The sequence below is a fragment of the Lissotriton vulgaris genome, unplaced genomic scaffold (assembly GCF_964263255.1).
Source record: "Lissotriton vulgaris unplaced genomic scaffold, aLisVul1.2 SCAFFOLD_2304, whole genome shotgun sequence".
Taxonomy (NCBI): Eukaryota; Metazoa; Chordata; class Amphibia; order Caudata; family Salamandridae; genus Lissotriton; species Lissotriton vulgaris.
This window is the reverse complement of record NW_028241034.1, coordinates 29,180-45,868: the sequence shown is the minus strand read 5'-3', so window position 1 is coordinate 45,868 and position 16,689 is coordinate 29,180. Positions and strand designations below refer to the sequence as shown.

At 42.5% G+C, this 16,689-nt stretch overlaps 1 protein-coding gene across 1 annotated transcript; it reads right to left on the bottom strand.

The window, feature by feature from the left end:
• Positions 1 to 5,918: 5,918 nt before the first annotated feature.
• Positions 5,919 to 9,469, bottom strand: LOC147672127 (uncharacterized). Its single transcript, XM_086948017.1, has one exon. It carries the CDS (start codon positions 8,789 to 8,791, stop codon positions 6,299 to 6,301), a length of 2,493 nt encoding a protein of 830 aa, XP_086804143.1. The 5' UTR covers positions 8,792 to 9,469; the 3' UTR covers positions 5,919 to 6,298.
• Positions 9,470 to 16,689: the final 7,220 nt, after the last annotated feature.

Genomic DNA, 16,689 nt, shown 5'->3' with positions numbered 1-16,689 from the left:
AGTGCAAAGATGAAATAGCACAAGAAGAATGTCGAGAAGATTCAGAATAAAAGGACAAATAACACAGCGATTCAACATCCAAGTCCTAAACCTTCTAACACTCCAAACACATTCAAAACATACGAGTCATAATGTAGGTGTACAATATAACTCACAATAAGTCAAAGTGCAAAGATGAAATAGCACAAGAAGAATGTCGAGAAGATTCAGAATAAAAGGTCAAATAACACAGCGATTCAACCTTCAAATCCTAAACCCTCTAACACTCGAAACACATTAAAAACATACGAGTCATAATGTCGGTGTACAATATAACTCACAGTAAGTCAAAGTGCAAAGATGAAATAGCACAAGAAGAATGTCGAGAAGATTCAGAATAAAAGGACAAATAACACAGCGATTCAACATCCAAGTCCTAAACCTTCTAACACTCCAAACACATTCAAAACATACGAGTCATAATATAGGTGTACAATATAACTCGCAGTAAGTCAAAGTGAAAAGATGAAATAGCACAAGAAGAATGTCGAGAAGATTCAGAATAAAAGGCCAAATAACACAGCGATTCACCCTTCAAATCCTAAACCCGCTAAGACTCGAAATACATTTATAAATAATTCCATAATCGAAGACCCACACAAAAGTCCTAAGGCAACTCAGGTATACCATACACAGAGACATATTGTATAGGGCAAATCACCTCCCTAATGGGGAAAACACCACCCAAAAACCTTGAAAGAAACAATAAAGGCAACGTAGCCTATGTGGCAGGACTAGGGATACAACATACTCCCCCTACTACACACCAACCAAAAACTTATGTGGCAGGACTAGGGATACAACATACTCCCCCTACTACACACCAACCAAAAACTTATGTGGCAGGACTAGGGATACAACATACCCCCCTACTACACACCAACCAAAAACTTATGTGGCAGGTCTAGGGATACAACATACCCCCCTACTACACACCAACCAAAACCAATAACGATAAAGGCAGACATTGCCTATGGGGTGACAGACCTATGTCACCCACAACCAAAAGAAGCGGCAGGACGAGGGATTCACATATTCCCCCTACTGCACAGCAACCAAAACCAAAAGTGCAACATGTACAGCACATAATGCAGGACACACTTCCCCTTTTCCATATATAAACAACACTGTCCAAAAAGCGTACAAGCACAACAACTCCCAATACACTTCCAATATGACCCCAAATACACACAATAATGCCCAAACATGCGCACTCTCAAACAGGACAGGACAGGAACATACAGTGAATGCTAAGCACAAACACACACTTAAAACATGCACTGATATGTTAAGTACATTAAAACACATGCAAATCACAGTATAAATCAATTAAAGGTGAGAGAAGGTGTGCGTGTCACCGTAGACAAGCAGAAAAGATGGCCCACTCTGTTAGATTCACTAACAGCATGGCAAGGAAATGCATCTTTGAAAAACAAACAGTCACTCAACAGTACCTCTACGAAAGTCCCAAGTACCTGCGCCAAGCTGAAATGTTAATGTGCCACAAAACCACAAGATGGCACTGTTGATCGGTTTTGAAAATATCCAAAGTTGCTCCAAATAAACTCCAAATGGGTTCAGAGTTCTGCCAAGGAAAGGTTTGCATGAAGAAATGTTGTCGTTATTGTTCCGGTTGTAATGGTCATCTCTATGGTAACAAAGATGGTGGCAAGTTCAAGAACGTCATGCCGGGTGGTTACCGGCTTCAGCGTGCTCTCAAACATGAACAAAAAACAGGACGTCACAAAAGCTTTGCCAGCTGTGCTGCAAGTAGTGGTGAGTAGCGCGTGATAGCGCAAGCTGATTGAATTTGAATATTTGAACGTTACGCAAAGAGCACAGCCACATGACAGTTGCTTAACGAAAAAACCTCACAAGTGCTTAAATGTAAAAGAAAACCACACATCTCTTCCTCAAAGTGCGATGAAACGAGCATTTAATTACGTGTTATCCCTGTGCTTCTCACTCCTCTCCGCTCCTCTCTGCCACATCGCACTTCATTAGCACAGTTCCAGTTTAAACACGAGCAGGCAACTTTGCCGTTTATTTTTTTAAGACAGCCAAGACCTCCAACACTGCTGCTATATTTCCCCGATCCAGAAACTCCAAATCCCTCGAGCTTCACAGTAGATAGTCATTCATCAAGACTAAATTAACATCGTGTGAGCAGGGTGTTAATTTCCGCTCCGTTTGCAGAAACAGAGCACAGCTCTCAGACAATAAATCTGCTTTTAGTTTTCACACGCCGGGCAGCATACTGTTACAAAAATAAACTGCGGTCAAAAATTCACGAGCATTACATTAGTAAGCATTTTGAAATGGCTTTGTTGATTTATAGGCTGTTAACCAAACATGTAAAGCACAGCAAACCAAACGCTTGACTCATTTGACATATTTCTTCCGATTCGAACAGAGAGACAAAGAGTTGATTGTGCCATCCCACAACACCAAGACTTGTTGATGTTTTCTCCTCACCAGATTTGTACAGAGTCAAATACCGGACATGAAAAGCTTGCAGATCCTAAATAGTGAGACAGGCCAGAAATGAAAACCACACTTTTTTTCCTAATGAGTACGGGGCTCAAATTTCCATGTCATTCTCTTTTTTTTTTTTAGCACCAGGGAGCACACTCTAAGCATTAAACACAGTACCCTCTATCCAAACAGCTTGTAGTAAATTACAGCAGACCAATGTTGTTAAGTAAAGTCAGTGAAACAGAAACTGGCACTTACATGAAAGGGCGACCGATGATGTGGTCACTGGTGGGGTCTTTGCAGTGCCAGGTTTCTTCAAATCCAAATTTGCTTTAGGTTCCCTTAGTCCAAAGTCCATAAAAATACACGCAGGTTCATAAATCTCGTCGCCAGTGTTAAAATAAGGATGATCTGTAGTCCATAGATGTATCCAGGATCATAGCTTTATTGTTCACTTAAGATCCTTAGTACAAGATGTTATGTAGATACAAGAAACAGACCCCACCAGGAGCAGTTCCACAGCTCAGCCCCTCATACCAACTCACATCTCCTTACTGTTCAACCCTCCCAACATTCCAATGACGTCATCAAGGGCCAAGCAGTAGAGCAGGGGCATGCATAGGGAGGATGCACAAGCTACATTACAACAGACTCCTCCTTCTAAGACCTCCTTTCTGCCAACCCTCTGAATTTTCCAAGCGGAAGCTAGCCCATCCTCTTCTCACTTTTTGACTTTTGATATAATTGGAATTCTATCCCCTTGCATCATGACTTATGCACATCGTCACTTTAGTCTAGCGCAGAATCCCGTTCCTGGACCAACTTAGCTCTGCAACCCAGACGGCCTAAACTATAATGTGGTGCTGTCGGCATCAAGCATGGTATCCTCCGTTAAGTGGGAGAAGTAGAGAAATGAGCAGGAAGGAGGAATGGGCAGAATGCAGATTCAGAGCATATCCGTTTGTATGTCAATGTTGGAAGAAAATATGTACCAGATAGGGACTCATACATGCATTTGTGAAATAAACATTCGTCCAATGGTTTTTTGGCGCTGTATTACAAATGCACAGTACCCAACTCAGTGGTACACATACTCTGGTGCTTTATTTTCCTTAGGGGTCTTATTTTTAATAACAGCTTAGATTTACTTCTGCTCCCATGCAGAAATCCTGGTATTGCTAACTGTCTTTTGAGTATTCGGTTTATGTGATTGGTGTTTACGAAGTGCTGGTAGTAACTACTGCTGCCTGCCTGATAGGAACTGTAAATATGAAGAGCAATTTGGAGAAATCACATATGTGTGTGAAAGAACAGGAGAGCATATTTCGAAGGTGCACACAAAGAAGAATGCAATATCTTACATTTTTTGACAAAGTTGGTTCATTCGATTTACTTTAAAAATGTAAGAAGGGAAATGTCCCTCCTAAAGGTAAAGAACAGCTTGTCTGAGATGAAGATTATTTTATGGCAGTCATTTTGAACCGCGTTAATTTTTTTCCAGCTTGGTATTTCTCTACCTCCCTGATTAAATGAAGTTGAACATCTCACTATTATAAGCCGGGGCTTTTGCAGTAGCAACATCTTTTAAATACAAGCATGTCAACAAAACAGCTTGTGCTTTTAATATAAAAGTTGTGGTACCCGCACAAACATGTTACTTATTTTCACACTGGCATGATGTGTAAATCTTGATTCTGCTAACGAAGTTTCAAAAACAGTTTATTACTATATTTTCTTCTGTGAATGGTGATAGTGGGGCGAGAGAGTCACACCTTTTCAAGGCTTGTTCAAATCAAGAGTCAGGAAGAAAAATATGACCCTTAGTCTACATTCATTAGCAAGCCATCAAGAGCACTTCTCCTGTCAGCAGGAAATAAAGACAACTTCACTTGGTATGTCAGTAACTTTCAACAGTTTTACAAATTTGGAGAAACTGTTTCTAATAACGCTCATTAATGAAACAACAGAAATCCTTGAAGGATAAATTGTTGGAAGAGGTTACCCCAGAAGGACTAAAGCAGGCGAAGAAGAGGCCAAGAATCATAGAGACAACCTCCTGCACCCTTATTCATGAGTAAGAGAAGAAAGCATGGCCGTGGTTCTCATGTATAATCCATTAGCAAATTGTATTAAACGGATTATAAAAATAAATTGGAGAATTTTGGAGGTTGGTGAGACGAAGCTATCACTGTACCCCTCTGTTTGAACAGAGGTCAGAACCTCAGGAACCCTCACTACAATGACTGACATACCTGGGGCAGTTGGTGTAAGTACATCAGACAGTCCGCCCTACTTATGGTAGGCATTCTGACCTACGTGTTTCTCTTCAGGAACATAACAAAAGACTGGTTGTATCAAACAGAAAAAATCTATGAAAAATGACCTAGACTCCCTTGTAGAAACCTCTCAGGATATCAAGTACCTGATTTATTGGTTTTACAAAGAGCAAATTCTCACTTAAGGAGTAAAACCAAAATGTCTGTTGTGCAACCGTGTGAAAAATGGCAGACACTCACCAAACTTTAGGTGCTTTTAGAGGAGCTCCTGTTGCTCCTTTGAAGACACAGGGATAGCCAGGTTGGTCGAGATCGCTAAATATGGTGGACGGTAGTCTAACGGGGTAGTGGAAGTTGTTACACCTGTTCCTCTGGCAGACAGTGGACCCCTGTCAAACTATGAATGAGCAGGACAGTCTTCAAATGTAACTCAAAATAGAAAAATCACTAAAGATAGGCGGGTTGGATTTAGGGCAACAATGCAACAAAGCTTTACACCAGCCAAACCAAAGGCCCACCCACCATCCTTGTTTAGAGTTGAACAGATTGTCAGCCTTTCATCGGAAATCCCATCGAGTCTGTCAATGGAAAACTTCTCGAAGGGCCCGAAGAAAACCCATCAGACATTATTAGATAAAGCAGTGCTATATAAGAACCTTAAAAAAAGAACAATTTTGTATTTGCCAAATTCATGTTTAAATCCCTGTGGTATTTTTATGGATTATTACCAAGAGGACTGCCAAGATACAGACATATTTTAGCTTTCCTAAATAAATCAGGTATTGATTGGGTAAAAAAGACTGAATTAAGTTCCCAACACAGCTGTGAATCCCAGAGCTCAGTATTACTGGTAGCACTTCTCTCTTCATTAACACAGAAGGAGAGGTAGTACCACCTCAAGCAAAGAACCGCTTCTCACTCTGAGAGAAGGCCCACTGGTGAGAATAGTCCCCTCTGATACCACCTGCACCAGACTCCCAGCTGAAAGCAGTCATGCTATCGAGATTTGACCCCTCTATTACCAAATCAACTAGGCTTCTTGCTGACATCACAAATTATCTTTAAAGTTTAGGGAATAAATCGCATCTAAGATCGCCTTATATACACTCAGCAGTCAAATACCATGAATTCAAATACATTTGTTGTTTTATTATGTCTAAAAACATAAATTTTTTATTAACATGTAACATCTAGTCATCATTGTGTACATTTCATAGCATCATGATTGTTCTTGCTGTATCATAATTTAGTTCATGTTAATGTTAAAGCAAATCCTGGTGCACACCTCTGTAGTGTGGTTTTTAAAGGCTCTTGGATGTCCATACATGGGTGGTGTTTGGTTATGTATCATTAATACAGATCTATAAAGTATTGGGTTTCAAATGTATTATGCCACTAATGGCCGTGCAAACCACTTGTTCCTAAATATAAATTCTCCAGTTTAGAACTTGTTGCTGTTAACGTGAAAGTAAAGTGAGTTTGACCCTGGAGCAAACCCCTGGAGTGTGTTATATATAAGGATGGGTGTGCTGAAGAGCAGTCTTGTTGCTGTTCCTCACTGGCTGGGTGGTGTGGTTTTTTTCCCCCTTGTGTGTTCGCTGGTGCCTCCGGAGGGCTGATAACTGACTGAATTTCTTCATACATTCACTGCACTGGAATGGTTTTTCCCCTGTGTGTGTTCGCTGATGACTCCTGAGAGTTGAGGAATGACTAAAACTACTTCCACATTCATTGCAATGGTAGGGTTTTTCCCCTGTGTGTGTTCGCTGATGACTCCTGAGATTTGAGGAATCACTAAAACGACTTCCACATTCATTGCAATGGAATGGTTTTTCCCCTGTGTGTGTTCGCTGATGACTCCTGAGACTTGAGGAATCACTAAAACTACTTCCACATTCAGAGCACCGGAATGGTTTTTCCCCTGTGTGTGTTCGCTGATGTGATTGGAGAGTTGTTAACTGACTAAAGCTCTTCATACATTCAATGCACTGGAATGGTTTTTCCCCAGTGTGTGTTCGATTATGTTTTTGTAGGTCTGATGACCTACTACAGCTCTTTCCACATTCATTGCACTGGAATGGCTTTTCCCGTTTGTGTGTTTGCTGATGACTCCTGAGAGTTGAGGAATCACTAAAACTACTTCCACATTCATAGCAATGGTATGGTTTTTCCCCAGTATGTGTTCGCTGATGTGTTTGGAGTTGTGATAACTTACTGAATCTCTTCAAACATTCACTGCAATGGAATGGCTTTTCCCCAGTGTGTGTTCGCTGATGACTCCTGAGATTTGAGGAAGTACTAAAACTACTTCCACATTCACTGCACTGGAATGGTTTTTCCCCTGTGTGTGTTCGCCGATGACTCCGGAGATTTGAGGAATCACTAAAACGACTTCCACATTCATTGCAATGGAATGGTTTTTCCCCTGTGTGTGTTCGCTGATGACTCCTGAGATTTGAGGAATCACTAAAACTACTTCCACATTCATAGCACTGGAATGGTTTTTCCCCAGTGTGTGTTCGATTATGTTTTTGTAAGTCTGATGACCTACTAAAGCTCGTTCCACATTCATTGCACTGGAATGGCTTTTCCCGTTTGTGTGTTTGCTGATGACTCCTGAGAGTTGAGGAATGACTAAAACTACTTCCACATTCACTGCACTGGAATGGTTTTTCCCCTGTGTGTGTTCGCTGATGACTTCTGAGATTTGAGAAATAACTAAAACGACTTCCGCATTCATTGCAATGGAATGGTTTTTCCCCTGTGTGTGTTCGCTGATGACTCCTGAGATTTGAGGAATCACTAAAACTACTTCCACATTCAGAGCACTGGAATGGTTTTTCCCCTGTGTGTGTTCGCTGATGTGATTGGAGAGTTGATAACTGACTAAAGCACTTCATACATTCAATGCACTGGAATGGTTTTTCCCCAGTGTGTGTTCGATTATGTTTTTGTAGGTCTGATGACCTAGTAAAGCTCTTTCCACATTCATTGCACTGGAATGGCTTTTCCCGTTTGTGTGTTTGCTGATGACTCCTGAGAGTTGAGGAATGACTAAAACTACTTCCACATTCACTGCACTGGAATGGTTTTTCCCCTGTGTGTGTTCGCTGATGACTTCTGAGATTTGAGGAATAACTAAAACGACTTCCGCATTCATTGCAATGGAATGGTTTTTCCCCTGTATGTGTTCGCTGATGACTCCTGAGATTTGAGGAATCACTAAAACTACTTCCACATTCATAGCACTGGAATGGTTTTTCCCCTGTGTGTGTTCGCTGATGTGATTGGAGAGTTGATAACTGACTAAAGCTCTTTCCACATTCATTGCACTGGAATGGCTTTTCCCGTTTGTGTGTTTGCTGATGACTCCTGAGAGTTGAGGATTGACTAAAACTACTTCCACATTCATTGCAATGGTATGGTTTTTTCCCAGTATGTGTTCGCAGATGTGATTGGAGATGTGATAACAGACTGAAGCTCTTTATACATTCACTGCACTGAAATGGCTTTTTCCCTGTGTGTGTTCGCTGATAACTCCTGAGTGTTGAGGAATCACTAAAACTACTTCCACATTCACTGCACTTGAATGGTTTTTCCCCTGTGTGTGTTCGTTTATGTACTTGGAGGTCTAATAACTGACTGAATTTCTTCAAACATTCAGTGCAATGGTACGGTTTTTCCCCAGTGTGTGTTCGCTGAGGTGTTTGGAGTTGTGATAACAGACTGAAGTTCTTCGCACATTCATTGCAATGGTATAATTTTTCCCCTGTATATGTTCGCTGATTATCTTTTAGGAGTGTTAACTGACTAAAGTTCTTCATACATTCATTGCAATTGCACGTTGCTTCTCCTGTGTGTGTTTGCTGATGGTTCTTTAGTAGCGATGACAAACTAAAGCTCTTGCTGCTAGTGTATGATTTTTCTTTCTTGGTTAGGGTCTGTGGGTCAGGTTTATAATTGTCTGCATCCCATGAGTGCGTTTCCTGAGGAGCTAACATGGTGATAAAGCACTATTCTAACATTCCCGGTGTGTGTGTGGTATTTTGGGATGGTTGATTTCAGATTTCACAATGAAATACAAGACTCACCAACTACATATATTATTATTTTGGCAAGTAAAGCTTCTTTGTAGGTGGGTATGTCTTGAGATTGTATAATAGTTTTGTGTGTTACGGGTAAAGATTAGTCTTCCTCCTGGTCGATGCAAATTAGCACAGTCTGTTGTAGATCAAAGACCCTCTCTTTCTATTACCCTTCAGTTGTCTGGCTCCACTACCTTGTGTTTTTCTCGTGCTCATGTGGTTTGGCCAGAAAGAGTTTATAATACACCTAGCGTGCTCAATGGTGGTCTGCCATCATTACAGGAAGCAGAGCAATGCTGTATCTACCTCATACCGAACACATGATCAAAGCTGGTGGTGGAGGCCTGTTTATACAGGAGGTGGTTTGTCAGTGTTGTTGCCTTAATTTTCTAGAGGTCATTTCTTAGTCCTGTTGCGTGCATCCACTGATATGCTCTTGACTACTTCTTCCAGGATCTATCGGTTTATGTTCAGGGTCCTCAGTCTCGGACTGTGCAGATCTTTTCCTGAATATTGGAGCTCATTTTTTTTACCACTTTTTTCAGAATTGCACGATTACTGTCATTATTCACGATCCTTTGTGCATTCAAGGCAGGTTTCCTATTGGATGTAAAGAGATTTAAAATCACTAAATGGAAATGTAAGAGAAAAAGAATACACAATATTTAACTAGTTGTAAAAGATATCTCTTCTTTACCATTCATGAAAGTTACCAAGAGATATTTCACCATACACAGATATTTAACTAAATCTTCCATTGAACAGGTCACTCTTACTTACTTCAGAAAAGGAGGTGATTTTCCAGTGTTCACAGAGTAACTTAGTACAGAAAGAGCACACACGGAAGGGCCTGAAAACGTGGTTGTTCGCTTCCTAGATTTCCTTATTTTGCTGACCCTGCTTTTCTTTTAATCTGCGTGTTGTGTTTGTCTTTTTTCAGGTTGTCAATAAAGCGCCGGGACACTCTTGAGTAGCCGAGCTCTATAAAAGACACAAAATAACATAACATAACATAACACGGAGCGCACTCTTGCTAGAGGTACAGCTTTAGGAAGATGCAACATGGGCAAGATTTCATTTAAACAAGAAGAGATTGTGGTAAAAGAGATGGATCAGGATGTGCTGCTGTCACTTCAGTTTCAGGAAGTGTATAACAACAGTAACCCTTTCAAGAACCATATCACAAACAAAACTCTTTAGGAAGCATATAATAAAGGTAACGCTCCAGGAAGTATATAAGAAATGAAGCTCCATTCACTTCTTGACAATACTTTCCTGTTCACACTCGAGCAGCTGAAGTTCCAACTCCTGTCTTTTCTTTTCTGTTTGTTAAGTTATCTTTGCCATTTTCCTGGGGTTGGTTCAAGCATTTGTGGGAAGATTACAGCATTGATTATAGAGATTGCATCACAACCTGTAATATACCTGCAATATCTCTGCTGTCAATACATGTCTTCTTTTTGTCTTTTTCTACCTTACCATGGCATCTGACTTAATGTTTTCCGTTTGGTGCCAGCATGCTACTCTGTGGGTGGATGGAGCGTGGGCAGAGTGGGATAAGATGTCAGTTGCAGGTGTGTGCAGCATTTACACCTTTGGGCATTTCTTGAAATCAGCTTCACCTTACTCCCTGTTCATCGCCTTCCGTACTCCCTTATGTCAGTGTACTCGCTCAGCAGGGTTCACTCACAGCTAAAGCAGAGGAGTGACTCGATGCACACAGCAGACATCAGGTAATGATCTGATAGACAAACAGCCATGCTTGGCAGTACCAGGATCACAAGCGTCATTAAAGAGGCTCACCCGGGACATACAAACGGAGAAAGTGCACAGGTAGCTACTAATGAGGTACAAACAGAGGTGGTGAACATGTAGGTACATGCTCCTTTTTCAGTCTGTTTCAGACTTCTACTGGGCTGGGTATTGGTGTGCACTATATCTTATTCCTGCGGCTGATAGAAGCACTGCTGCAGGGATGTTACCACTTTGACCCTTTACAAGAAGAGAGCAGAGCCTTAGAAAGCACAACACCTGGAGACTGCCTGCCTCGAGGGGAAGGTGAGGGTCCGGGTGTGAGACAATATCAGCAAGGGACATAAATGGATCCTATGAAACACAGCCGCAGAGAGGGGAAATCGTCAGCCTAGATGGAGAAGAACTGGGTCTTCCACTGTTTCCGGATCAGTAAGTGATATTGACTCTATCTAAGGTTAGGAGGCATAGAATTCCATAGGGTCAGAGCTAAGACATGGAAGGAGCAACCTCCTGTTCTGGCTCTGCTGTGACGAGGGATGAGGGCCTTGTTTAGATTGGCAGAGCGTAGTGTTCTGGAGGGCTTGTAAAATTGCATCCAAGCAGCTAGGCTGGGTTCTCCTTGCTTGCACGGATTTTGTGGGAGATGGATAGGGCTTTGAACTTTGAAAGCTTTCCAATAGGCAGCCAATGGAACTTGCTCAAAAGTTGGGAAGAAGAGCTGAATCGGTTCAGAAAAGATTTCTTTGAGCCCAAAAGAGATATTTGCAAAAGTCCAGGAGCAAAATGACAAGGGATTGTACAATCAGTTGGCAGGATTGCTAGGAAAAGTATCCTATAATTGGATTGAGGTTCCTTAGGGTGCCAAAACAGTTCCCCTGCTAGAATCTTGACTTCGGTTTCAGAGGATGAAGAGCTATCCATCCATACCCCAAGGTTTTCTACCACCAATTTAAGTTTGACGGGTACATAGTATTTTTGGACATCATTGATCACTCCAAAGATGGGTATGCCTGCCCAGCAGAAGTTAGGTTTTAAACAATTGTTGTGTATCTATGCCACCACCGCTGTTAGACAGTTTCTATATTTGAAACAACCGCTGGTCAACTCTGCTGACAGGGAAATAATTAACAGAGTGTCGTCTGCATTCAACACTGGTGAGATTTCAAGGGAATTAACTACCATTACCAGAGGTCTGATGTGAATATTAAAAAGGGCAGGACTGAGCTCCAAACCCTGGGAGATGCCAGGAGCCAGTCCTCTATGTGATGAGACGAAAGGGGGGTAGAACTTGAAAGGACCACTCCTTTAAAAAGGAGGTAAACCAGGCCAGACCTTTGCCCTGTACCCTCAGGTCAGTGAGGCGAGTTAATATTATTGCATGTGAGACAGTGTCGAAGGTCGCACTTAAATCTAGAAGTATCAGAGCCTGGGATTTGCCGGCATCTGCAGTACTGCAAAGGGATTTGGTAACTGTTAAAAGAGCAGTTTTGGTGCTGTATGATCCAGATCCACTTCGGGAACAATCTAATATTTGATATTGTTCTAATATTTTGGTTAGGAGATTGTTTACATGTTTCTCCACACACTTGGACGGAAATGACAGAAAAGAAATGGGTCAATAGTTTTCTGGCTGAGTGGCATTTAGTGAAGGATCACCTTGGCGTGTTTCCATATTGATACTTCTGTGCTCAGCGTGAGTTTGGCTAGTTCTAGAAATATGGGTGTGACGCTCTCCTGAAATTTTAAAATATTATCAGGTTTAAATGGGTCATCTGGAGATCGAGATTTCACTTGACCCATTAAGGTGGAAATAGAATCTGCGTCATGTAGAGCCAATTGGTCCAATGGAGCCCATTGCGAGTGGTAGGTCCCTGTGTCAAGAGAGACAGGTTTGACTGTTTTCTCACCCCTGTTAAAGTAAAGATAAAGATCATTGACCAAGCTTGTTGCAGTGGCTGTTAGAAGCTTCCGCTAATCCAGGAGTGGAGGTGGGTTTAATCAGGTTGTTCAGAACAGAGCAGATTTCCATGCTTTGGTGGAAGTCTCCGCTCGTTTTACATTGAAGTCTAATAGAGGCACACTCCTTTCGACAAACCTTGAAAAGGCAGATGGGTCTAGTTTATGCCACTACTTTCTCATTGTGGGGTTACCGGTAATGTTTTTTCAATGCTAGGTTTATCAATAGTCATAGGCACCAAATAATGGTTTGACCAGGCCACTGGAATAGGAGGAGCAGTTTGAAGGGTTTCCAGGTTGGATAAACAGGGTCCCGCTGATGGCCGGCCTCATAGTTGAATGTTTTACTAACTGAGCTAAATAGAAAGTGGCCAGGTCATTAGTAAAGTCCTGGATTTCTTTATTGTTGAAAGATTTAAGTCTCCAAATATGCTCAAGTTGGACAATTGAAGTGAGTGCACTCTATTAGAGATTCCCTGGGGACGCATTGGAGCAGAGCCGTGGCACTGAATACAGTCCCTAGGCTCCACCGCATGCCGCATCACTCTTCCTGCGCCCGGAGGCGCTTAAAGGCAGCAGTGAGGTCCCACTGTGGGGGACACATCAGAGCAGAGCCATGGCACTGACTAGAGCCCTAAGGCATCACCACACGATGCATCACTCTTCCCGCGCCAAGAGGCGCGTAAAGGCCGCATCGGAGCAGAGCCGGGGCACGGACTACAGCTGCTTAAAGGCAGCAGCGTGGTACCTCTGCATGGGCCAAGGGCAGACCCATCCATGCCCGTCGGAGCCCAGAGGAGGCTGGGCCCCCCCTCTAACTTCTACACTCCCCCGCCTCAGGCCCACCATGGGCAAGAAAAAGCTGAGAGCAACAGAGGAGGTAACTGTTACCTCTTTAAATACCTTTCTTGCCAAGGCAACATCAGCATTAGAAGAATAAATCGCACTCACAGAAATGAGAATTTCGTTAGGGTTAGGGACAGGGCAGTCATCTAATCTAGTTGTTTCTCCAACTAAGGCGGGGTGTAACAAAACTATATGGGGTTTTTCTTCCAGAATTACCGGCAGTCCCTGTACCAACCCCCGAACATTCCTAGCCTGCCTCTACATTTAGTGGAAAACCAACTGACGCTACCTCCGTAAATGGTAAATGAAAAAGAGGTTATGAGTCACTGCCCTCCAAGTGTCCTGCCAAAAAGATCAGAAAGGTTTCTATGCCAGCGAGTTCCACATGTTATGAATAGCCAGCAACTTTCAGAGACTACGGGCCCGATTCACAGAATGAACTTAAGACTGAATCCTACTACTTTGGTATTCACTGAATGCACTTACTACTTTTGGTATTCACAGAAGTTAGGATTTTGTCTTAAGTCTGTCTTAAGTCAGTCTTAAGTCTGTTTTAAGACAAACTTAAGACAAAATCCTAACTTCTGTGAATACCAAAAGTAGTAAGTGCATTCTGTGAATAACAAAATAGTAGTAAGTTTAGGATTGAGTCTTACGTTCATTCTGTGAATAGGGCCCTGTATTTTCCTCATATTGGTGTGATCTTCTTGATAACTTTAAACCACCTTTGCAACCGATCTATGCCTGTTTAGATTCTACAGATAGCACCTACGGTCATCCTTCTGAGGTCTGTAAAAAACTCTTAAAAAATTATAATTGTGAAACTCATAATTCGCGTTTTAATTGTGAAAACATGATCCCTGGTCGTGAGTTAGCTAAATCGCCCTCTAATTCTATTGGTCATCCTTGTGTTTAAAATCAGTGGCACCCAGCAGGGATCCTACAGGTCCAAACCATGTAGATTTGGTCCCTAGGTGTTGCTCACCACAGGTGACCATACAAGAGTCTATGGGTAAGGGACAATCACACGACTTATCAAGACCACAGGTTAAGGTTAATCCCCCGTCTACTCAGGCCCATAGCAGACCAAATCAACAATACATGGACCTCCGTCCTGCAGCTTGTCAGTATGTTCAAATTTTAGTCAATGTGCCTTTTAGTATGTCCCAATCTTAAAAATTCTTCACTTCAGCTGATGGCCAAGACTCAACACTGGATGACTCAAAACTCTAATGAAGGTCATCTCATCCAAAATCATTTAATAATGGCCAAAAGAACGCAGTGAATTAGGTCTGATTTAAAACTAACCAATAATGGCTGGTTATTTTAAACTTTATTTATTTATTAGTTATTTGTAGAGCGCAACACTCATCCCTAGGGATATCAAGGCGCTTATACCAGTGCTGGTAATTCTGCGGGGCTGACGTTAAAGCGGGTACATTAGAGTTTGGGAAAAAGGTATGTTTTAAATTTTTTCCGGAACTGGAGGTAGTTGGCGGTGTGTCTTAGGTCCTGAGGAAGCTCAATCCATTTCTTGGCTGCTAGATAGGAGAATGAGCGACCTCATGTCCTTACTTAATATATGCGTCTTGTTCTGGCGAGGGCTGATTGGAGAGATCGAAGATTTCTTGTGGGGACATAAAATTCGATTTTCTCCTGGAGTATTGAGGGGCCAGTTTTATAAAGAGCTCTGTGAGCATGGCTAAGCAGTTTAAAAACTGCTCTCTGACGCATTGGTAGGCAGTGCAATTTTTTCACACAGCCTGAAGCAGACTCAAGCTTTCCTTTGTTGCAGACAAGTTTTGCCACTGCGTTCTGCAATTCTTAAAGGCGTGTGAATAAATGCTCATTCATGCCTACAAATAAGGCGTTGCCATAATCCAAGAGACTGACCAGCAGAGCTTGTGTGATCGAACGTCTGCAGTCGAGTGGAATCCAAGGGAATTGTCTAGCTAAAAGCTTCAAGATGGCGAAGCCTTTGCCACAAAGAGATCACACATGATCCTTAATTGGTCGGGGCGTCGTCCATGAGGACGCCCAGGTTTTTAGCGTGTTGTTTTGGGATGGGGGCCATACCTAGAGTGGGTGGCCACCACGTAGCGTCCCACACTCGTTTGGCGCCGCCGAACAGAAGAATTTCGGATTTGCCGGCGTTCAGCTTCAGGCAGTGCGTATGCATCCACTGTGCCATTTCAGAGAGACAGTTATGCAGTTTAGATTTGGTGATGTCTGGTTTTTCGTCCAATGCCACCATCAGTTGCGTATCATCCGCATAGTAGCAGATGCCAATGCCCCACTTCCTGCCAATTTTAGCTAAAGATGACAAATAGACATTAAAAAGGGTGGGGCTTAATGAGGCCCCTTGGGGGACACCGCCACTGATGGGGCTGGGTTTAGAATGGAATTGGCCCATGTGTACTGCTTGGGTGCGGTTGCTCAAAAATGAGTATAGCCAGCTTAGGACAGTAGAGTGGACGTTCAGCAGGCAGTTATGGGAGACGGCATCGAACGCTGCTGACAGGTCAAGCAGTATCAGGGCTACCGCCCCCCCCTTGGTCGGTGCATAATCTGATACTGTCCGACACTGCCAGCAGCGTTGCCAACGTACTGTTATTGGCTCTAAAACCTGTCTGAGAGGGGTCCAGGAGATGATTAGTTTCCAGGTAGCTGGTCAACTGGCCATTCACCAATTTCTCCAGAACCTTAGAAAGGTATGGGAGCTGGGAAATGGGACGATAGTTTTCTGGGTTGTGGATGTCTGTCCCAGCTTTTTTCAGAAAGGGAATCACTGAAGCATGCTTCCATAAGTCCGGGAAGATGGCGGTTCTTAAAGATTTGTTAAAGAGTTGAGTAATCAAGGGGCAGAGCGTGGGGCAATTTTTGAGAAAACAAAATGGGGACAGGGGTCAAATGGGGAGCCAGATTTTACTGTACTCATAGCTTTCAGAACCTCATCTGATGTGAAGGGCTTGAAGCTGCCCAGGGTTGGTGTGGCTTTCGAGTCGGAGACGGTCCCAATGATCTTTACTACGTTAGTTGTGATAGGGGTGTTTACTACGTCAGTTATACTAGGGGGGCTCTGGGGACTAAAAGAAGAGTAGATTTTTCTGATCTTTTCAGTAAAGAAGGCACTGATTCGTTCACAGGCCTCTACCGAAGTGGTGAGGGTTTGAGTAGTGCTAGACGGTTTGTTAAGTTCCTTAACGATTCTAAACAGTTCTTTGGCCAAGTTACAATTTTCATGGATAATGAATGGC